Below are 24,766 nucleotides of genomic sequence, written 5' to 3' on the forward strand. Positions count from 1 at the left end.
AATCTCACAATGTCACATTTCCATTTAAAATTGTACCCTGGTTGCCTGGATTGCCTGGATAAGTTCAGATAGTCTCTTTAGCACACCTGCCTGATTCTCTTGTCCACATTTTTCAGTCTCCCTCGCTGACACCTTCATTCTGGCCACACTGAACTAATCGCCTCACTCTGTCCTGTTGTTTCATGCACTTTCTGTTGCTATCTGGAATCTCCTCCTCCACTGGGCCAACTTCTGCTTGTCCTTCAAAACTTAGGGCCAGAAGTACCTTTTCCAGGTAAACTTCTCAGAGCCTTTCTGATTTAGTTCCCCTACTATGAGCTCCCTGTAATTAGCTCGGCCTCTGCTGATATTACATAAGCACTGTGCTGTGATTTCGGTTTACTTGTCAGTTCCTCCTGCAGTCTGTCTCATATTCATCTTTTTATCCTCCATGCCAAGCCTGGCTTTTGTCACATAGCAGGTCTCCTTAAGTCCTTATGGAAGAATTAATTTTAAAAGTAGAACCATAAGGCTTAATGAGCCCCTGGTGGAAAACAGCAAAGAAGACGTTGCTGAGCCTTCTATGTTAAGGAGCAAATAAAGCTCGTGGTTTGGACGTAGCAGGAGGGACCGTCTGTAAGTTGGAGGTGAGAGTCAAGTGGCTTCAACGGCCTCGCTGTTTAGCTTGAACCTGACACAAGAAGAACTACATTTCCCATTGTGCCCCGGGGCACCGCTCCAGGTTCCCCCTCTTCATCACCGCCCCTTTCCCACGGAAGTGAAAGGAGCACTTCCTGTTCCGGCAGTAACCCGGCGCCGGCTTTAGAGCGGCCCTGTTGGTCCTGGTTTCGAAGCTCCGCCTTCGCTCCGGTCTTTCTAGAAACTCAGCTTCGTACTTGGCGGTACCGGACTGGTACTGCACGGCCACTGTAGGTGTCCGCGGGTGAGTCTGCTGCACTGGTGCTGGGGAGAACTTTCCTCTGGAGGGTTGGAGCTCCCGCAGGGCGCTCCGGCCGTGTGGCACCGGGCTGGGAAGCCGGTTACCGGACCCGTGGCTCCTGGGCTGACATTTTATTTCTTTTCCCAATTGCAGCGTCCCAGACACGTGTGTGTCCCCTATGGCGGATACCCCCTCGAACGGCCCCCAAGGGGCGGGCGCAGTGGTGAGTTAGAGGGCAGGGTGGTCTGGCTTGATCTGCACGAGGTTGGAAGGAGCAGGAAGTGTTGCAAGTGGGGTCTGAGACGCTCCAAAAGCCTATTTGCCCTAAGGACTGGAAGTAGTGATTGGGATGTAGCTGGGCGTCCGGGGAGAAGGGAGATCGTGATCGGAGAAGTAGAGTCAGCTACAACTTTTGTTTTCGGAAGCGAAGTCAAGCGGGTGGGCGGGCCGGCCTGGAGCAGGTGGCCCACACCTGTGTGCTGTGGAAATCGGGCCTTCTTGCCTCTTCCACCCTTCGGTCCCAAGGTTAAAGGTGCTACATGAGAGTGTGCCGTGACACTCCTCATTCCGCACACGCCTGTAGGCAAGAGAACGTTTCTGCCCATTTTATGCCATTATATGAAAACTAGGCAAAGGAGGAGAGCGGCCTTTTGTTGTCTTCCTTTCGTCATTTTTTTACGAAGAAAAATTCTATGTTATGTGAACTTATTATCCCTAAGATGTAGATGTACTGCTTACTAGTTACTTCTGCCCGAAGCATTATTGCCCTCTAATTTTAAACACTATGAGTATGTGAATTGAGCGTCACCTTTTCTTTTTAAACATTTTGCGGCATCTCTATTTATATGTACACTTTCTATTTTCTTTATTTTGCAGAACCTTTTGAGAGTTAATTGCCTACATAATGATAGTTAATCCTTAACTACTTAAGTATTCAGCATGACTACACTATAGTCATCACTGCAGTTTTACGGCTAAATTTGGGAGATTTAACGTTGATACACGTTAAAACCTCATATTCAGTCCATATTCAGATTTCCTCAGTTGTCCTGTAAAGCTGCTTTCTCCTCACCCAGGACTCAATCAAAAAGCACGCATTGCCTTTACTGGCCTTCAGCCTTCATGTTAGCCCAGAACAGGCCCCTTGCCCTCCTCTTCCCATTTTTGTCTTTCCAGAGCCCAGACCTGTTGTTTTGCAGAACACTCCTCAAATTGGAGTAGTCTGATCATATTTTTCCTTTCCTGATGATTAGATTCAGGTTACACATTTTTGTAGGAATATTATGTAAGTGATATTCTGCCCTTCTCAATGTATTATATATAGTAGTAGTAGGAAGCATTTTATGTTCATTTATCCCATCTTTGGAGATATTAATTTGATTATATGGTTAAGGTGGTATCCACCAGATTCTCCATTGTAAAGATACCTTTTTTGCCTTTGCTATTAAAAAGTAATCTATGACATGGTACTTTGAGACTGCATGAATAGTTTTTCACCCAAAGATCCATTACTGTTTTTTTTTACTTGAACTGTTTATAACATGATTGAGTAGTTCACTCTTTTTTTTTAATTTTTTTTTTATTTTAATCATTGTTCAAGTACAGTTTTCTCCCCCCTACTCCCATGAGTAGTTCACTCTTAAAACCAGTGCATCTTTTTAAATCTTTTTGGTTGTGTAATAAAATATATGTACATAAAACTGTACAAAATGGAATGCATAGCTCAATGAGTTATCACAAAGTGAATACCCTAAACAAATAGGCTTTAAAGAAAATGTTCTAGCCCTGACTGGTGTGGCTCAGTTTGTTGGGCTTTGTCCTGCAGACTGAAAGGTCTTGGGTTCGATACCTGGTCAGGGCACATGCCTGGGTTATAGGTTCTGTTCCCAGGCGGGGTGCATGCAGGAGGCAACCAATCTGTGTTTCTTTCTCACATCAGTGTTTCTCTTCCTCATTTTCCCTCCCTTCCCCTCTGGAGTCAAAAGAAAAAAAAATTAAGTAATAAAGAAAATGTTCCTCAATTAAATTTCTAACTGTGGTGTAGAATCTGAGTATCTGTAGAAAAACTGAGCGTAGTAAGCTAGATTCGTCCTTCCTCTTGGCTGCTGGTGATCATTTAAATTTAGAGGAGTAAACAATATGGTTGGATGGGATGAACTAGAGACATATTTCTGAAGTAACTTGCATGCTGTTAAAAAGACATGCAATAAAACGTCTTTGAATTTCAAAATTTACTTGCATTTTTTCCAAAATCTTTTTATAAGGTGGGTCAAAAATAGGTTTACAGTTTGTATGGAAAATGATACAATAATTAATAAATAGTAACACAAGAATAAATGTTTCATGTACTCACAACTGTAAACCTTTTGCTCCACCCTGTGCATCTTCCTCCAAAAAATAATTCTATTAGATTGCTTAGACTAGTGTTTTAGACTCTAGGGTAAGACCCATTAATGAGTTTTTAAATCAGCTTAGTGGAACCACGTAAGTATTTTTAAAACACTATGTAAACCCTTGACTAGTGGGTTCAGTTGGTTGGGTGTTGTTCCACAAAGCCAAAGGTCGCCTGCTCGATTCCTGGGTTGCAGGTTTGGTCCCTGGTTGGGGGCAGGTGATAGAGGCAGCGGATTGATGTCTCTCTCACTCATTGATGTACCTCTCCTTTGTCCCGCCCCTCCCCGCCTACCTAAAAATAAATAAATAAAATCTTTAAGAAAAAACATTAACTAGGATACAGAATGCCAAAATCCATCACATGTAGTATGGGTAAGTATTTTTTGTGAAACTTCTGTTTATATATCTGCACACGTTTGTGTTAGATTTTTTTTAAATATATTTTTTAAATTTATTTTTAGGGAGAGGGGAAAGGAGGGAGAAACAGTGATGTTTGAGAGAAACATTAACCAGATGCCTCCCCCAAATGGGGACCTGGCCCTCAGTCCAGACATGTGCCCTGACTTGGAATCAAACTGGCACCCTTTCTGTTTGCAGCCCAGCGCTCAATTCACTGAGCCACGCCAGCCAGGGCTGTTAGTATTAGACTTTGATGTAAAAATTATCTATGTAGATCCTATCAGCAAATACAATAGCCACTTTAGAATTTGGATATAAGGTGATTTTGAATGTGGAACAGATTTTAAGTTACTGCATTAGTGGTGATGGACACATCTATTGGCAAAAAGAAGCAAAGGGACAGAGAATGAGAAAAACTGGAGAAGAAAGTGGTGTGGAAGTTCAATACAGGGCCACTGAGGCCAGGGTGAGACTTCTGGGGGTGTTTCCAGGGGGTGAGAAGGTCATAAAGTCAGGGAGGCAGATGCCCTTTAACTCCTGCCAGCCGTGTTTTGAGCACCTGTCAGGCCCCTCTGTGTACATAGGCAGATCATCCATAGGCTGGGTTCAGTAGCGAGTGGCTGTTGGCGTTTTCCTTTGTAAAGTTTTACATTTCTCCTTTGTAAAGTTTATTTAATCCAAAGTGGCTTTGTACGATACCTTTTTATTCAAGTCTCAGACATACCCATTTGAATTTGAGATTTCTCTAAGAATAGGCTATAGTTCTCTAACAAGCAGTTCTTATAATGTTCTTTTAAAACAGATGAAGTCAGTATTACAAATGCAGGATGAATACAGACAACTGTAGTTAAGTTTCTGTTCAAAGTTTTTTTCCTAATTAGTCTTTTTGGTATTTTTTCTATTTAAGTACTTCTAGTGCTTTTCACATCAAAAGTGTAAGGCTCTAGGGTGTTGGGACTTGTTAGGTAAAATAATTGCTCTAAGAGTTTTCATTTAATGGTCTTAAAAAAACAATGGTATTGTTACACAGTCATTAAAACCTTATGAATAGGAATAAACTGCATAATCTTTATTCTTATAAACATAATTTGCAGCCTTAGTTTACTACAATATTTTTCTTTTTAAATTCAGCAATTCATGATGACCAATAAACTGGACACAGCGATGTGGCTTTCTCGCTTGTTCACAGTTTACTGCTCTGCTTTGTTTGTTCTGCCTCTTCTTGGGTATGTATTACATCTTTTTCTGCCTGTGATTCTCCAGTCAGTTTTTATGCAATATCTTTTAGGTCCAAGACTTACTAAACTGCAAGGGGTTAAACACAAGTCTTGTCTTTAAGGCACTAATAACATAATGTCACTCATTGGAGGGATATATTGTATTACATGCTTTGTGAAAACTAACATCACATTGAATATCTGAGAGACAATGGATATGTGGAAATGAGTTCATATTTTTTGCATTTTGGACTTTTGAACGTAATGGAAAGAATGACTGCTTTATAAAATTCAGTTAGGTATATAAAGTGATGTTTATAAGAATGTACAATAGATTCTAGTAATTTTTTTTCTGTTTATAATTAATCGATTTAGGTGTTGTGCAATTATGATGCAATTCACAAAGGAGGAAGAGGCATGGTAGTTGTTTATGTCTCGTGATAACCTCTCCTCTGGTGATTTGCAGGTTGCATGAAGCAGCAAGCTTTTACCAACGGGCTTTGCTGGCAAATGCTCTTACCAGTGCTCTGAGGCTGCATCAAAGGTTACCGCACTTCCAGTTGAGCAGAGCATTCCTGGCCCAAGCTTTGTTGGAGGACAGCTGCCACTACCTGCTGTATTCACTCATCTTCGTCAATTCCTACCCTGTTACAAGTATCCTTTTGTACCTTATTAACAATAAAATTGCCTATTGCTATGGGTAGAGTAGAAAATAGGGACACATGGACGATCTCTGGAGCTAATGAGAATGAAATCACCCATTTGGAATTCATGTGTTTACATATTTCGAAAGTGTCCTGGGGTGATAATAGGTATTCTAAAAAGAAAAAAAAAAACGTGAAAGGAAGGGATGGAGGAAGTGGGTGGCTATTTAGTACCTTAGAGAAGCACACTAGGTGAACTGGTAAATAGGTTTCTTTACTATAGGGCCTTTGATATGCTGATGTACATCGGGAGACTAGAAGACTTCTAGTGTTTCCTAAACTGAATTGTCTTCATTGTTACTTTGCTTCTGTGGATCATTCCTCAGGAAAGAAAGTGTTTTATTCTTTGAAAAGTGCTGCTCTTAAGAGTTCTTGAATATTATACAACTATATATAAGGGAAGCACAATAAAATATATCTTTGAGACTAGATACTACCTTTTTAGATAATTCTCAGAATAGGAGGAAACATTTTTTGAACACCTGTTTTGCCATTATATACGGATTTGACTTTCAATCCTTGCAACACTGAAAAAAAATCGTCACAACTCATTTTAGCAGATGCCATTTCAGATATATATATTCAGGCATAACACATAGCCTGTTTGCAGAGTAGTTGATGAATTTTGAATGTTTTCCTTAATTGTATTTTTAGTGAGTATTTTCCCAGTTTTGTTATTCTCTTTGCTTCATGCCGCTACGTACACAAAAAAGGTCCTTGACGTAAGTAAAACTATGATTTTTTTTAAATTCCCGGATTACAGCTAGTTGACATGAATTTGAGCTCTGAGACATTTTGGCTTTTGTCACAGAAAGTTCCTCTAATCCTTACAAACTTCCCTAAATTATGTAGTGATTTGACCCTTTGAACGTTGGAATATTTTATTTACATTTCACAAAATAGTTTATTTCGTTGATAAAAAGTTGTATTTAAAATTAACCCCCAGTTGCTCCAAGAATTAGTAAAGTTTGAAATAGATCTCTGTATCATTTAATGGAATCAAATCTTTTAGGTTTGACAAGTTGGCAACAGATCTTTTGTGCTCAATATTTAATTCTAATATATAAGATAAATAGAGTATGCTGAATTTCTTTTACTCTACTGCTCAGAACTGGTACCTTCCGAAAATTTCTTATTCCTAGGTTTCTTATTAAGCCTAACTTAAGTGTGTCAGTTAGCTCGACTGCATATTCACTGAAATTTGAATTAAAATACTCAAATTTGGCCTGGCTGGTGTAGCTCAGTGGATTGAGTACAGGCCTGTGAACCAAAGCATTGCTGGTTCAATTCCCAGTCAGGGCACATGCCTGGGTTATGGGCCAGGTCCCCAGTGTGGGGTGTGCCAGAGGCAGCCACACATTGATAGTTCATTCCCTCTCTCTCTCCCTTCCCCTGTCTCTAAAAATAAATAAATCTTAAAAAAAATCCAAATTTGCCTTGTGTTGGCCTTCATTTTTAATCTCTCTAGTTCTTTTACAGGAGTAATTAGACTTCAGAATTTCTATCTCTAGTTAGCTAAGGAGTCACAGATACTTTAACTGTATTACTAGGTAGTCAGATTTCATTATGGTTGGAGAGAAATAACCACCATTTATGTGAAATAATCTAATCTTAAGAAAAATGAAGCCTCTAAGAATGAAAAGGACTTGTATTAAACTTACTTTTCTTTTTAAATCTTCAAATACAAAAAATATGATCAAGTAGGAGAACACACTAACTTATGTCCTTAAATAGATTCTGTACTTTATATCATCATTTCCAAATAATTGTGTTTTGGTTGTATGTCCTGTTGAATATGCTGTTCTAAAGAAAGAAAATAATTGAGTGGTCAGAAATGCTTTATTATTTCTAACGTTTGTTTTCTGATGTTTTAGGCAAAAGGCTCAAATAGCTTACCTCTGCTGAGATCTATGTTGGATAAATTAAGTGCTAATCAACAGAATATTCTGAAATTCATTGCTTGTAATGAAATACTCTTGATGCCTGCTACAGTTTTTATGCTTTTTAGGTAAGAATAAAAATATATTTGTTTTGGGAGGCTGATGAATGTTATAAATGTAATAAATATATAGGTAAATACATAATGTATGTTTATTGATGCAAAATATATATATCAATAAATATATATATTAACTCAAATTTTATCTTGCTTAAATCTGTTGAAGTAGATACTGGATGTGTAGAGCTAGATGGACCTAAGCCGTTAATTTTTTCACATTTTATAGTGGAGAACCTGAGACACAGTAAACCTAGGAACAGGTATTATGTATCAGCCTTCGTGATTTATCATTTAGTGTTTAGAAATTAATTTCAGAATAACTAACCACCTTTGAAAGAATCTTGGGAAGTCTAGGTTAGTCCATTCTTCTATTATTAAGATGATTCTTATGCCAAACAAAAATCTGAAAAAATTACAGTCTGGTATGTTGCCTACTGCTACCTCCATGTTTTGTTTGTATCTTAATTGTAGAAGTAATGCAAAAAAGAAGTAGTGCATGAATATGGAAAGCCATCCTTTTAAAAATTAGAATGTTAGAAAAGTAGAGTATTGACTGTTTTATCAATATTCTTGCATTTAAGTTTTAAAACTGCATTTCTACCTGGATTATTGCTTTTTTTCAATTTTTTGTTTCACAAGTGGTAGGACACTACAAATAAAAGCTATAGTACCATTTGACTATGAATCATAGTAGTATTTCCATCTCCTTCCAGAGGTAAGGAGTTTGATAATGTGTGTGTGTCATCCTTTATAAATGTTTATGCACCCCTGTCTGGCGTGGCTCAGTTGGTTGGGTATCATCCTGCAAAACGAAAGGCCACCAGTTCGATCCCCAGCTGAGGTCCAGTGCCTGGGTTGCAGGTGCAGTCCTGGGTCAGGGCACGTACAAGAAGCAACCGATCAATGTTTCTCTCTCACATCCATGTTTCTCTCTCTTTCTCCCTTCCTTCCTCTTGCTCTAAAAATAAATAAATAAAATATTTTTAAAAATGCTTATGCAAATAGCTAGAAAATATATATTATCACATTATGGTTGTGAGGTTTTGTTTTATATCCAATGTTATATCCAAAGTTATAATGCATCAGTTGTCTGTGTCTTGCATTTTCTTACTCCTATAGTATGTTTTTGTGACTTATGTTGATGTACAGAGTTTTTAAGTTAGTGGTTGTGTCGTGTTCCATCATGTTAATATGCTGCATTTTATTACACATTCCCTTGTTTGGAAGGGCATTTATTCCCAAACACTCACTTTTCTGTCAGTATTATCTCTAACATAGATACCTGAATTGATTTTGTGCAGTCTAAGCTAGGTGCATTTTGTGTTTAATTGACCATGACAGGTTGTCATCTAAAATGTCTATACTACCTGTTTTCTGTAATCTGATTAATTTCCATAGTCTTATTAGTAACTTATTTTTGTTCATGGAATATTTTAATGTTCATTGCCTGAGGTTTTTATGCACCTGACAGTTACTGCTTTCTTTAACAGTCTCTTTTCAAACTGATAAAGAATTTTACAGCTTTCCTCATAAAGGCATCTCTTCTATTCTTTTAAGTAATGTTTTCCTCTGAAAAGTCCAGGATCAACACCTATTTCTTGAGTGCGGGGTCCCAACTAGATAATACAACCTGATAAAGTTCTGTAATGGTACAATGAGAAGACTTCTCATTGGGTGTAAGGGACCTGGATGCTAGCTGACTTGACCCTTAACCTTCTGAGCCTTGATTTTCCACATTTAAAAAAACTGGTAGAAATAAAAAATTGCCTAAAATCCTTCTGGCTCCTATATTCTATTAATGTTGAATGTAAGATTTGATGCAGCTATATTTGTCTGTTACTCTGCTCTAAAACTTTTGCTCTGAAAGTTAGTTCATCTCTCTCTCTTGTGATTTCTGATCAGACACTTAAACTCTTTTAGTATCGGTTCCTGCCACACACACCACCCCACCCCCACTTACTTTCTTATTTTTCTGTTTCTCGGGTCATACCAGGTTCTGTGATTTGCTTGATGTAACTGGATGGGAGTTAAAATGTAGATTCTAAGACTAGTTCTTTGTATGAAGATAATTAATATTTACACCTGATAGTTCTGTTTAACACGCAAAATAATTTATTCTCTTAAATCAGCTTAAGATAATTGCACTGAAATGCTAAGATGTCATGCACACTTAAACAAAAATCTCATTTGGGGAACTGCAGTGGACTTTTGTTGGAGTGCCAAGTTTCGACTGTACTCCTACATTAACTCAGTTGTGCTGCTTGATCTTTTATTTAAATACTGCTTACGTACAAAGTGATTTTAATCTTTCAGGATTACCATAAAGGTGATGAGAACTTACCAGAAATATGAAAATAGAGAAAGCACTTTGTTACTCTAAAAACTTGAAGTAAGGTGATAAAGTTTTATTTAATCCCTAATAGGAAAAGCTATTAGAGCTGTATGTCACTTGAATGTAATACCGACTATAAAATTCAAAACCATTTTACATATATTTTTAAATATTTTACTTATTTATTTTTAGAGAGATGGTAAGGGAGGGAGAAAGAGAAGGGGAGACACATTGATGAGTGAGAGATTGTCAACCTGTTGCCTCTACATGCCCCCAACCAGGGACGTGGCCCACAACCCAGGCATGTGCCCTGACCGGGAATTGAACTGGAGACCCTTTGGTTCACAAGCTGGTGTTCAATCCACTGAGCCACAGTAGCCAGGGCCACTTTAAATTCTTTAAGTGATACCTTCATGGTAGAAGCATTACCTAATATTAAAAAGCTTTATTAAGTTATATTTGTAGCAGTAATGTTTAAAGCTCTGTATGAGTTTTAAAAGGAACATAAAACATGAGTTTACCTTACACATACATGCACATATGCTGCAAAGACATAAAATAATGACCACCATAGCTTTAGATTGATCAGTAGAGAGCTTGTTACATAATAGTACATGCATAAGATAGGATACTTGAAGCTGTAAAAAGAGTGAGGGAAATTTATCTGTTGTGGTAGGGGATGATCTCCAAGATAGAATAAGTTTAAAAGTTTATTAACAACTCTGGGGTGTTCTGCATTTATGTTTTGGGGAGTGTTTATGTGTTTCAAGGCATATATATATTATATATATATATATATATATATATATGTTTCTATCTGCCTTAGTTTCTTTATATTTAGATGGGAATGAGCCCTGACTGGTGTAGTTCTGTGGGTTGGATATTATCCCACAGACCAAAAGGTCACTGGTTCAGTGCCCGGCCAGGGCACCTACCTGGGTTGCGGGATCATTTCCTGGTTGGGTGCATGTGAGGGGCAACCAGTTGGTCTTTCTCTCCCTCTTTCTCTCTCCCTTCCCCTCTCTCTAAAAAGAAATAAAATCATTTTTTTTAAGATTTTATTTTTCTTTAGAGAGAGAGGATGGGAAGGACAGAGGGAGAGAAACATCAATGTGTCATTGCCTTTTGTGTGCCCCCTACTGGGGATCCTCCTGCAACCCAGGCATGTGCCCTGACTGGGAATGGGACTGGCAACCCTTTGGTTTGCAGGCCCACGCTCAATCCACTGAGCCACACCAGCCAGGGCTAAAGAGAAATAAAGTCTTTAAAAAATAAAATGGGAATGATAATAACCACTTTCCAAAGTTGTTAAATGGATTCAGCGAATTGTAAAGTCCGCGCTATATCAGTGTTAGTTATTAGTATGCTTGTGTGTATAAATTTCTGGAGGGATGGATATGGTGCTGTAACTTTGAGGAAGGAGCTGACTTGGATGATGAGAAATTTGTTCTTCGTTGAATGTTCTTTCCTATCTATATTTTCTATAGTAAGTATATGATTTTTTCATTTTAAAAAGTTAAAGATTCGTCACAGGATTGAGAAAAATTAGTGATAAATTTGTAATTGTGTAAATTACTTTTATTATGAAGGTAACACCACAATTTAGAAGAAGAGGCTAAAAAATTAACCTAAAAAACAAATATTTCACATCTTAATGTACTTTCTCACACAAAAAATAGTAGTGTGTACAGTTTCCTGCTTTCTTCAAAGTTGTTGTATAGTTTCATAATCAGGATTTTAAGTACTTGCATGCTAAGTTCATCAACTAAACATAATATTTATTTACTCCTGCTACCTCACTGTCCATGTTGTTGCTGCGTTTTATTTGTAGTTATTTCAGTAGACATTTTAATTCAGGTAGTTTTTCCTAGGAAAGAATTCCAGACTTAAAATTTCATAAACATATATGACTCTTGGGGTATTGTTATTGTACTTTTTAACTAAGAAAAATAATTAGAATAAGGTATGAAAATTTATAAGTGAGCCTTTATGATTTTATTCGTGTTTTTTGTTATATATAAATGAATGGTTTTTTATTTTAACATGTTACAAAGTTTTAAAACCTGATTATCAATTGTTAGAAATTATGGAAGTGATGCGGACCCTGGCTTGTGGGGTTCGCCACATTGTGGGTGCGGCATGAGAAAGTCACACGGACTACCGAGTCCTGTGGGGGAAAGGGGACAGTATGGCTTCTCTCTAAAGAAGAGAAAAAGCCTTGACCCTTGCCGTGACAGGCCTTTATTGGGTTTCTCCACACATTATGTGATGGTCCTCATTTACTATGCACAGATTTGCTTTAGGTGGTTACCTTTTACAGAAAACAAAGGGGAGGATGCCTCTAATCACATCACAAAAGAAGGATATTTGCAAAGGGAAAAGTGGTTGAACTGGTTACACTCCATACTGGGGAGGTTTAGCACAGACTTTAGGAAAGTTACAGTAAGTGCTTGTGCCTCAATTCAGGGCAAGGGAGTTTTAGCAAAAGCAAGTCTCAAAGTGGCCTAGGTACATTGCAGGCCTGATTACCAATGGGAGAACCTATCCATGAGCGTGGGTCCTGTGCATCTCCAAGTGGGAGCTGAGCCCACGCCACACAGAATGGTCTCCTATACGGAAGCATATATAACATTTATATATCTGATTTATTTAGTAGCTATTAAAATTTTTAAAAGTAATATATGCATGAATACATGTTCATACAAATTTAAACTAACATTTTACTCTACTGATCATATATACGTTTTTCTATTTCCTTTTTGACAGTAACTTGGATTTAGATGATAGGTAGTAGTAATCTATGATAGTAATCTATGATGACCATTTGATGAATAAAGACATATTCTCCAGTTAAATTACCTTTAAGTTTTGAGAGTTTGTATATGAATTGATAATGTATATTTATTACTTTTGTATTTGTTTATTTTAGTGGTCAAGGAAGTTTGCTCCAGCCTTTTATATACTATAGATTTCTTACTCTCCGATACTCCTCTCGAAGAAATCCATATTGTCGGTAAGCTGGTGATAAGTTCATATCTGTGTTGTTAAGAGTATTGTGAAGTGCAGTACTTGTAACTTTTACGTGGTTTAGCTTTTATGTTAGAATTTAGAAGCAAGCAATGTTTTTGTACATTTAAGTTCTAGGCCTTAGAACTATCTAGAGTGCATGAGAAGGTGTATTTCTTTCAAAAACTGAGACTGGAGTTATCTTGACCACCTCAAAAAGAGTGCTAAAGCTTAAGGAATTTAAAGATGGGTAAGACAAGTCCCACAAGTCTTAAGGAATTTTCGTAGTTGAAGAAACAAAATACATGTCAAATAATAAAGAGGGAAATGGTGGTTGAGGATACAGTATTCACAAGTCAGTTTATGACTACCGTTAATTGTCGTGTATTTACTTATCCTATCAGTACTGTAGTCCACAGGAGGGAGACATCATTGAGCTAGAAGAGCCTGGGGAAGCCTTACAAAAGAGAGATTTTAATTTGTTCTGGAAGGAATAAAGTCTTCGAGTAGGTGGTGAGAGTGGGTAAAAGCGTTCTAGGTGCGATGACAAGTAGGAGCGCAGGTTGGGAGGTGGGGAGGGACAGGCCACGTGTAAGGGGCATGGAGCAGGCCTGTTTGGTGGCTAACGGAGATTTTGAATGGCAGGTGGTGGAGTAATGATTAAAATGGTGTCTTGGAGCCGTATCATAAAATGTTCCGAGTTTCACAGTAGGAGGTATGGAATTTATCTTTTAGAATATAGGAACAATGGCTTTGATGTGATCATCATAATCTTCAGATAGCCTTGTGCAGAATATTTGGAGTGGAAAACTAAAGAAAATTATTTTAGTGACTTACTATAGTGTTCAGGAATGGAGGCTTAAATTATTATGCTTATCTCAAAAGTTATAGAGTAAAGCTGAAATGAATAGCTGTTTTTAATAGCCTTTTAAATGTGTTATTCAGATAAGCATTGTTAATGTTTTTGTTTTCGAGTTTAAAACAAGTTGAGCATGTAGCAGAATTCAGCCAGAAATCCAGTGAGTCCATTAGTATGATCTCTGTTGTATTTTCATATGCAAAGTAAAAAAGAACTAAATTGGAATGCTGGCCAGGTATGTGCCAGGTTTGTGACTTCAGACAAGTTATTTACATTTTAATTTCTTCATTGGTAGAGGAGAAAACAGGGAGAAATGAAGTAATGGTTTAAAAGGTGCTTAGATTTTATTAGGTTCTTAATAGTTTATTTTCCTTTTTCTGTGATATTGATTCTTCTTTGAGAATTTTTACTCTTTCTTAGACAACGTCTTTACAAATATTTCCTAAAATAGAGTTTACTCACATTAGTCATAGGTTATTAACTAGTCCCTATTTGCAAATAAACCTTCCATTTTACTGATTCCATAAGTTTTTGCCTTTTTTCTTTCTGGTCCATGTACTCATTTCAGACATTTTCTGGTTCCTTGCCATCCATTTTTCATCAGCAGATTTGTTTTTATCTGCTTCTTTATGCCCTCTTCTCCACTCAAATTTTTCCACATACCCTTAAATAAGATCAGGACAAATAGAAATTGAGAAGTGTCCAGTGAAAGAAAAAGGAAAGGATAGCAATAGATCAGGATAACACAAGTGTATACTAATAAACATCCTCAAAGTTCTCACATAAGTGCACATTTTAACCAAAACTGTAAAAAGGTAATGGAAAATATTTGAGCCTGTAGGTATTGGTACATGGGCTGTGAAGCCACAATTTCAATACTACACTTTGTTAAGGGTTTTGAGACAGTCTAATGGCCATTTGTACCATTTTTACCTATCATGATATTTATTCTCAAGTTAATGGTATCAGTACTTACAGATGTCTCGTGTAGATTGTCCAGAGTTGTGCTGTCTAATATGGTAGCCACTGGCCACATTTGACCATTTAAATTAAAATTCATGAAATTTAAAACTCAGTTTTTGAATTATACTAACCACATTTCAAGTGCTCAAACACCACGTATGGCTGATGGCTTTTTGGTCATTGCTGAAAGTTCTGTTGTCAGTGCTTCTCCAAACAAAGTAACTCTGTGACTTTGTCTAGCTTATGTCAGGGATAGAGCCAAGAATAAAGGAACTAGCCATGTGACTTTGGGCCAGCCTCTTTCAGCCACATCTGGAACCTGAGGGGATTTGACTAGAGTATTTTTCATGTGCCTTCTAGCTTTGTTCATTTGATTTCTTTATTCAGAAGACATGATTGTGTGGGTGATAACATGTTTTTGTACTGTTGAAATACCTGCTTCCTAGCAGTTTAAAGCTAAGTGAATTAGACAGCTGTGTAAGGCAACATGATGAGGAGGGTGCTGCTGTGCAAGTACAGAGAACGGGGGGGGGGGGGGGGGGCAGGGATGAAAATACACCGAGGAGGTGGCGGCACAAGCCGAGTCTCTCGGAGTCTGCGTCCTGGTAAATGGGTGCCTAAACATGCTTAGTATAGCAGTAGTGCGTGTTGCCTGAGCTGAGGAGAAGTACACAGGAAAATAATAAAGATCTGTGCCAAGAAAGGTAGGAGCAGACCATGAAAGTTTGGATTTTACTTCAAAGTAGGAAGAACACTGGAAGTTTCAAATGTGGAGGGGTTAAGAATGTGATGAAGTCTGATTTAGACGTCATTCCAGATGATGGATTACAGGCTCACCAAGAGGAGAAAAAGGTAGACCAGTGGAGACCGTTAGAGTCGTCCAGAGCCTGAACTCACTCACTGGTAGAGGAGGAGGAGGAGGAGGTCAGTGAGAGAGAGATTTAGGAGGGCAGGAACTCAGGGTCTGGGGAAGGAGAATGAGACAAAGATGACCTCCAGGTTTCAAGCCTGGGAACAGAAGAGTTGTGAGCAATAATAGGGCTGTCACAAAGAGAGGAGGTGCAAGAAAGGCAGGCTTTGGGATAAATATGAATATTTCCAAATTTTCTTCCTGTCTTTGTGTGAGAGCATCTTACATTCTTACTTTTTTTTTTGAAACAGCAGATTATTACTTTTTCCTAACCATAAAAATAACACGGAGAATATAGAAAGATAGAGCAAGAGTTGTGAATAGTCAAAAATTAACGTTTTTGATCCTTCAAATCACTTATAAATTATGGTACACATGGTATTATGTCTGCTAGCTTATACAATTTACATGTAATGTTTACAGTATGTAGTAAAGAGTACTTTGTAGGCAACGAGCACAGTTAAGGCAAAGTCAGAGTCTGCAAGCATGCAACGTGACTGAAACGTGGGGGTCATGGCAGAGAGTGACAGGGAGAAGCAGAAATCTGATGGGAGCCAGGTTCTGGGGGCTTTAGTCTGAAGGCAAGCAAGTGACCGTTTGCTCAGTGGAATGATCCAGGTGGGCAGTAACATCCACTGAGCATGTTCTGTGTTCTCTCACTGAAACCTCGCTGTGACTCTGTGAGGTACGTATTCCTGTTTTATAAATGAAAGCTGTAAGAGGCAGTATGTTCATTTACGGAAATAGTATGTGGGATTACCCACGTTATGTAACTTTCACTGCCTTGCCCTCTTTTGTAGAACTAGTAGTTGAATTTGCCTAAGTTAAATGTGAAAACGACGTGATTCTACTGTAAAGCTATAAATCATCCCTAACCTCAGCCCTCAGAGGTAGCCATTTATTGAATGCTTTTGTTTAAATGAACTTTTCTCCCCAAAAAGATAGGTGTTGATGTAAGAATTTTATTTTGCGTTTTCCGGGGAAAACTGTTGGCAGTTCATTCTAGTTATTTTTTTACTTCTTCAGACTCTTTAATGGCTGTGGGAAATCTCTTCATCAGCATTTGCTTTGTATTTTGCTTTTTTTTTTCCATGTGTTTGTGAAAGAAAACTATTTTATCTTGCAGGACCTTGTTTAATGAATTGAGGATTATTGTCGAACATATAATAATGAAACCTTCTTGCCCACTGTTTGTGAGAAGACTTTGTCTCCAGAGCATCGCATTTATAAGCAGATTGGCACCAACAGTTGCGTAGCGTAATATCCAGCTAAGTTAAATATAAATAAGCATTAGTAGCAGCTGATACTTCTGCTAGGGATTGTTGATTCCAGGTGTGAAACTGACCTCACTCCAATTTACATAAATTCATCTTCATCTTAATGGAACAATAACATTTTCCTGGCATGTTAAATCAAGCGTTTATAAAAAAAGTTTCTAAGAAAATTCTACTGTGTTGTGTTGTTAATGGTTGAGGAAGTTTGTATTTTGTAATAAATGTATCAAATTTTTTTTAGATGCTGCTGTGCCTTTATCATGTATGTTTATTTCTCTTGTAACAATAGCTCTAAAATTTGTTTCAGCCTAATTGGTAACCTGAATTTATTTATATCTGGCATTAATTCTTTATGGTAACATTTACATATGTGAATTCAGTATATTTTGAGACAGTATTTTGCCATTTATGAATTTTGGTTGATTAAGCCACATTTTCCACTGTATTTTATTTCAAATTGTTATTAAATTGATTTTGTGCTGCTTTGTTAGTACAGATTAATTTTGGATGTGCTGTTATAAGAGGAGTTCAAAATTTTATTTCCATTAATACTTCTGTAGATTTGAATTTTTCTTTTAAAGGCTCAACTGTAAGCTTATTAGCCAATGAGGTAAATATTTGGGGTCCCCTAACCATTTATATCAGAAAGCAGTAGTCATACAGCTTTAGGAAATCATTCTTTTATAATGTGGACACATAGGTTATTAGTGTTACTATAGTTCATAGAATTACCTAGATCAAATTCTTGACTGCCGTTTTTCTCAGTCTCTTATGCTTGACTTTTCATAAGAGTTGTAGCAGTTCAGGTACCTTTGAAAGGGATGTAACTGAAGATTGGTTATATGACTATACTTAGTATCTCTTCTGAAATAATAATGAAGATTATCCTGTACATTCTTTACCCATCAAATCTGATTTAAAGGTTAAATGGGAAGGTTTATAGCTAAGGTAATTGATTGGGAATGGTCCCTGAAGAGGAGTTTGGGGGAAAGAGCATACATTTCATATTTCATGATGGACAAATTTGGGGGAACTGGATGTATTATGCAGCTGTGATTTGGGTTGTATGATATGTTAAATCCTGTTTACTGAGCTATCAGCTCTAAAAAGTTTATTTTGACCTTTATTGTTGCATGATTAGAAATGTTTAAAATATTGCAAAAATTCTAGTACAGAGTAATGTAACGGTTTTTGTAACCAGTTCTCTTCTTTCTGCATGTAATTTGGATTTCTCAAATACATTCATTGGTAACTTATTAGTAAGATCAGTTTTCTTTTTGTTCAACTTTCAATCTGTAGAAATGTGATATCTACTTGATAGCTCAACCATAACCAACTCTTTTGTAACATTTTTCTACTAACTTAGAGAAGCAGCCTCATAATAGTTGATTGTGTGTGTGTGTGTGTGTGTGTGTGTGTGTGCGTGGCTAGCCTCATTGTCACTATATATGTAATCTGATGATTTTAAGAACTAAATTTTCTAGAGTAATAAGTGGCTATAATGTTAAGTAAACAGTATACTATTGATATCTAAAGATATTTTTTAAAATTTAAGCCTTGAATTATATCGAAATTTTGGCAGTGAAGGCACATTTTTAAGTTACTAGTTTTTTTGTTTTTGTTTTTACAGATTTTTAAATCTTGAGATAATTTTAGATTTATAGAGGTGACTAAGAAATTAATCCTGGAACAATATTGCTAACTAAAGTACAGACCTATTCAGATTTCACCAGTTTTTACACTTGTTAATATTCTTTTTGTGTGCTCTGTTTTACTGTGATTATTTATTATTTACTTTTAATGACCTGTAAATGTGCTTGTATTTTGAGTTTTTCTCTTTTACTTTGAAAATTACTGTTGGCTAAAAAAAATTCATAAGGAAAAGAATTCATGTTGGCTTTAACATTTGGATTTTCACAATTTAAAACACTGCGCTTTAAAAGTCGAGGTTTTTTTATCAAAAACAGGATTATATTCCTGACATGGTCATGTTTGGCTGTTCTTTAAAGGAAGGCTTGATTTATAAATGAAATATTCCTACACTCATGGAAAAGTACATTTTACAATTTGAACATTATTAGATGTTTAGTTTGCATGAACTTGTAGTCACAGACTCTGTGATACGAATACGTACAACCAGCTGATACGGCATCCCAAATTCTAGTGTAGCTTGTATACCTATCAGTTAAAATTAAGGAAATACAATAGCAGTATATAGAGTGAATGTAGTAGGAAAAAATTAGCAGCATAGCTGGACTTATTTAAACAGATTTAAAAAATGACTAACATCCAGAATATCTAATCCTTCAGCAAATGCAGTCCTTCTCCCATTTTTAGATACTACACTTTCTTGGGCAGGGGAGCCTCATACAAAACTTCCTTTATCTAGTAGTGAGTGTATATTCCATTTCTGCACTTGATTCCTCATGAATTGAAACTTGAACATCATTCCAAAAAGAAATTTCTTAAATAACAGTTCGTACTTACTAGTAAATTTACTTGGGATAAAATTTGCCAAGGTAGATAGATGGTCCTGGAAGTAAGCAAGAATGAAAGCTTGCCTTTAATTTTTTTTTTTTTTTTTTTTAAGATATTTAGGTATCTCCCTTACAGGGAAAATCAAGGCATGTTACTCTTAAACCAGAAGTTACAAAAGATTTATGAGATCTATTGTAGAACTAAAATACAGTGCTATCAGAATACTTCCTTTCTTCCTAAAAGTCAGGATCACACATTCAGATTAGGTTTGTAGGCTTAGGACATAAGTATTATTCATCCTGGGAGAGAAAATGATTATATATGTAATAAGACAAGTAGAACTAACGTAGTTTTTTGAAAGTTTGAGATCAGAATGAATGAAATTAATTTTGAGAGACTGTGATCAAGATACTTATCTAATGCTAAGGAATTTAATTTGGTTAATATAATTATTCTAAAGCTTCTTCCCTGCCCAAACCCCCTTAGGATCTGCTAGCCTCAAAGCTGTTACCCAGATCTCAACTAGTTTTGCTACCTATTCTGTCACAAAAACCTCAGGGGAGAAAGTAACCACAGACAGGTAGGTATGTTTGTGATCAGTAGGTGGCACTCTTTCCTCAAGTGCCCCCCCCCCCCCCCGCCCAGTTTCCCCTGCCATGTGGGAAGGTTAAAAGCCACTAAAAGATCTGAGTCAGCCATAAAACTAAGGATCTTAATTCCATGACCTTTTAAAATATGTAATTACTCAATATTCAGCAAGTATTTGGCAAGCATTTATTCTGAGTACATAATTAAAATATTGAAATGCTCAAAAGCTGGAAAATGTATCCTGTTAATATCAGCTTTCTAGGTAAACAGTAAAATAGGCCACAATTGTGAGAGGCATTATTAAGATCATCATCTCTTTTTCTTCTTATTGTACGTTTCTACATCACTCAAACAAAATCAATTATAAAATTATTCTTTTTTCAGGTGTGTAGAAAAATGGTACTTAAAATTTTTTTCATGGTCATTTTGTAGGTACTAGAGGGTGTAAGCAGCTTGACCTCTTAAAATTTAAACTTTTATAGAAATAAAAATGCATATTGAAATTTTTGGATATTAGGAATGGTACCTAGATTTGTAAATTCAGTTTGAGTTGCAGAGACAACTAGTTTCTCTTAATACCTCATTGGAATTTCTCTAGGATTAGAGTTCTGCAGAGGCTTTATGATAGTGTAGCTCAACAGAGAGTATACCCAAAGCATATGCTTATATACCCGGGAGTTATTTCCAGGGGTTGTTTTAATGAGCAGTCCTCTTACAATATTCTGGGCAGAAAGTTGTTACGGGATCTGGGATTAAGAAAGGAGTAACTAAAATTTGGGGAGGTGACTTGACTTGGAGTTGTGAGCATGCAAATATAGTATACAGATGATGTATTGTAGAATTCTACACCTGAAACTTACAGCATTTTATTAACCAGTGTCACCCCAATAACTTCAATAAAGAATTGAGGGAGGCTTCCTGGTAGTAGTACTTATTCTAGGACGTGTTTGTCTTCCAAGGCGACATCCAAGTGGACTCTTAAAAGGAACACGTTCCTGCGTGAGAGACCAACTCGAGGACAGCCTTTCTAGAACCTTTTGTGCAGAGCAAACAGGAAGACTGACCTGCCTTGACTTTCAGTTGGTGTGAGAAGAGCATAAAGTACAGTATTTTTTAAAATCTAGTGCAGGTTCTTTTTCTTAGAAAGTGATAGTAAGATATTATTGATGGATATCTTTGCTGGACTCTAAAATTCAGGCCGTATTCCAGGAGAAAAAGGCCCCAAAATCATTTCACTTTTTCCTTCGTAGCCTTCTGAAGCTACTTTTTTGATGTGCTCAGTCTTTTTAAACCTTTTTTCTTCTCTCTTGGGTCATGACAGTTTAATTCCAAACTTTGACTTTTTTTTTACCTTAAAATAAAAAATTGCTTTTGACATACATTTTTGCTTACATCAGTTGAGACCAAATGGGCAAAGTCTTGGGCAGGTGACATCTGTGATGTGTTATAGTGGAACACATGTACAAGGGTCGCAAGGATTAGAGTCATAAAAAAACTGCTTGATTTATAAATGCATTATTCTGGTGCTCTATATAATGGGATATATTGAACTAAAAAATTTGTATATACAGTATGTCAGCATTTCTTAGTAACTTCTCTTGAATCCATTTTTAATATCTAATATTGTACAGGTTGGGGAGTTACACTCTTCAGGCCAATACCATCCAGACTGTATAAATTTATAAAATAAATTGAAAAATTCATCATTCCCCTGTATTCAAGACCAAAGCACATAAATGCTAATGTAAGGCTCAGAGGGGAAATATATTTCTCCTCAATATTTGAGAAAATGTGAAGTCCTTTCAAGAAAATCTAATAAACATAATAATCATAGCCTGCTGACACTAAGGAAAAAGGACCTCATTTGCTCTTTCTTTTATGCAGCGATTTACGGGTCCCTCCTGATTTCCAAATTGGATCACTGTAGTAAATTATCTGTGCTGGTACCTGTGAAAGTAAGCCCTGGGATCCATATTTGTTTTGTGTTCTGCTTAAATCAGCAAGAATGATAAATCTGATGGTGTGAAATTGGACGTGTCAAGGGCTTTCTTTGGTAATTGACCAAAATAATGTCTCCACTTGTAATTTATTGTGCCCCTCTTTCACTGTATGTGCTTTGTATACCTAATATTTATTTCAGTACAAATTAAATTGTTGTTCTTTCATCTGTATTGTTATAGCTAAGATTTTATTGATGTAAAAATCAAATTGTGTAATAAAAAACTCTGTGGATTTAAGCAGATTTGAAAATGTTATGTTGCAGAAAACATTGATAGTTAGAATGCAGCTTTCCATTGCACTTCATTGCCTTATTGTTAAGATAAGGGGATTTTGAACACTTCCCTTGTCCTCAGTTCATCACAAGCAATAGAAAATGGTATAATTTAGTGATCTAATACGAAACAGGAAAAAAATACTGGTCTAAGGTGAGACTGAAAAAAAAAAAGAGTGGATCTCAACTGCTCGCCTGCTTCCTGGTGTCCTTTTTCGCTTAGTGAGATTTATAGCCTCTAGTGTATGAGTCACTTAACTCTCAAATGATTCACAACATACAGTATATCCAAAGAAGTCAGTCAACACAGGACAACACAGAGGAATATATTTTCCTTCCAGCTGTGTAGAGTTGGCAGATACTTATTTTATGGGGCAATTTTTAACAGTTGGTGCTAAGCCAAACACAGCACAAGCAAGTTCAGCAAATCCTTGTCCATTTAGAGATTATAATCTGAGAGGCATTATGGAAAATCAGCTGTATAAAGACAATTCTGACAATTGAGTAAACATTGAATTAGTAGATGAGTTATCCACATAAGGGGAAAAAAAGATAAAGTGGATTTTCCAAAGATTTAAAGGTGTAGAGTCTTAGGGACTTAATACATTGTTGATTCATGTGCTCTTTAGTGTGTGGGAATACATGGAGCTGTTTTATAAAAATTCTGTACTTGGGGAAGGGAAGGGTCATCTCATTCCTCACGGCTAGCCAAACAGACTCCTCAAAGAAGTGGTCAGCTGAGATCCTTGGGAGTTGTCAGTCTAAGCAGGTGATTTGTCAACAAAGTGCTTTTTAAAATTTATCATGGTGAGTTTTGAACATACATAAAAATAGAATGGTATAATGAAAACTTCCTGTCATCACCCAGCCTTACCAGTCCTCCAACCCTGCCTTACCCTCACCTGTGTTCACTTTCCCTTCTGGGTTGAGTAGTTTCACATTATTTTGCATCACTTAGTAGAATTTTCATTATGTGTCTCAGATACGAATCTTCTTTGAGATTAATATTTAAAAAATAACAACTCTTTTAGGCCGGATGACTAGAAGTGATTAAGAATGGTCCCCTGATAAGAAAAAGGGGTGCACAATTTTATAACAAGCATTAAATGAAGAGGGGGGAAATTCTAGTATTTTTCAGTGGAAGGAAGACTTGTCTCCTATTTCTGCTCTCACAGAAGGCTGGAGACCACCATCCTCTTGGCAAAATGGTAGAAAGGGAGATTTTGCCATGCCCATCCTCTTCTCCACTAAAGGGAAAAGTGTATCTAATGAGTTTTCCTTGAAACCATGGAAATGTGGGACTTGGGCGGTCGCACCAGATGGTGGGGGCAGGTTGTTCAAAGGAAGGGAGTGCTGTTAGCCAAAGAAGGATGAGTAATTTGGGGCTGACACTAAATTAAGAAAGAGATTGGACATTAGAACCATTGTTTTCACTAAATTGCTTTGCAAATATTTACCAATAGTGAGACTTAGGTCAATGTATTCCCAATTTTACTTTCAAATGTATATTCGTTAAAAAACACCCAGTAGTTTGTAGTATTTTTTAAATTCTTCAAATTTGGAACTCTACAACCATTATTACCTAGAGTTCCAAGAGTACTAGGCCATGTCATTTAAGTGACAAACCCAAAACCCTGAAGACAGAGGTGAAACTTGGCAGTGATCCAGAATAATGTGGCTATGTCTTGTTTTGTTTTAATTTACAAAAGATACAGTTGTATAAATGGGTTTCTCCAATCTGGAGTAATGGTCCTTGACACTGAATTATCAGGTTCATGTTTTGTAGTTCAATTTAGTAATATCCAAAGCATATAGTTCATCTTTTGAAATGCTTAGAAATCACACTTTGCCCCTTTATCTAAAAGCTAAACTTCCTTTTTGGACTAACTGTACTATTGGGCTTACTTTGATTATGTGAACTTTATATTTCCCTTTTCTGAGGACAGTCCTTAATTTCAAAATAAAAGAACACTTCTTATAAAAATATTGGAACTACTTTCAGATAAATAATTTGGGGCCTTTAATATTTTTAGTTATGGATATATTTCTGGGAAGAAGATATTTTTCAAAGTGAGTAGTAATTAAACATTTACCCTAATAATTAAAACCTACCACAGGGTATTTTTTCTTTGCCTTTTAATATTGTGGTAAAGTCAAAGGCTATGTAAGGCTTATTACAACTGGTTGTTATGCTCATTGTACTTGCTCTAAAAAGGGTTGTGGAGGCAGAAACTATATACATATTAATACAGTACTAATACGCTTGAAATAATATCAGTATCTTTTAATGCTTTGACATTAAAATGTACAAATAACCTTGAAACAGGTTTATAAAGTCTTCATCTATTTTCTATATACTGTTACCAGATTCTCAAACTTTAAGATACTGGAATCTTTTTAATTATAAGCAAACTGCCCCCTGGTGGCAAGTTTTCTGAAAAATAATTCTAGT

General features: G+C 36.6%; 1 protein-coding gene across 1 annotated transcript; it reads left to right on the top strand.

Annotated features, from left to right (window-relative positions):
• Positions 1-773: 773 nt before the first annotated feature.
• On the top strand, positions 774-22,279 carry TMEM33 (transmembrane protein 33). Its single transcript, XM_028505779.2, has 8 exons — positions 774-922; positions 1,073-1,142; positions 4,844-4,938; positions 5,396-5,583; positions 6,288-6,355; positions 7,508-7,641; positions 12,894-12,977; positions 16,829-22,279. Exons 2-8 carry the CDS (start codon positions 1,098-1,100, stop codon positions 16,956-16,958), a joined length of 744 nt encoding a protein of 247 aa, XP_028361580.1. The 5' UTR covers positions 774-922; positions 1,073-1,097; the 3' UTR covers positions 16,959-22,279.
• Positions 22,280-24,766: the final 2,487 nt, after the last annotated feature.

The sequence above is a fragment of the Phyllostomus discolor genome, chromosome 1, assembly GCF_004126475.2.
Source record: "Phyllostomus discolor isolate MPI-MPIP mPhyDis1 chromosome 1, mPhyDis1.pri.v3, whole genome shotgun sequence".
Classification (NCBI taxonomy): Eukaryota; Metazoa; Chordata; class Mammalia; order Chiroptera; family Phyllostomidae; genus Phyllostomus; species Phyllostomus discolor.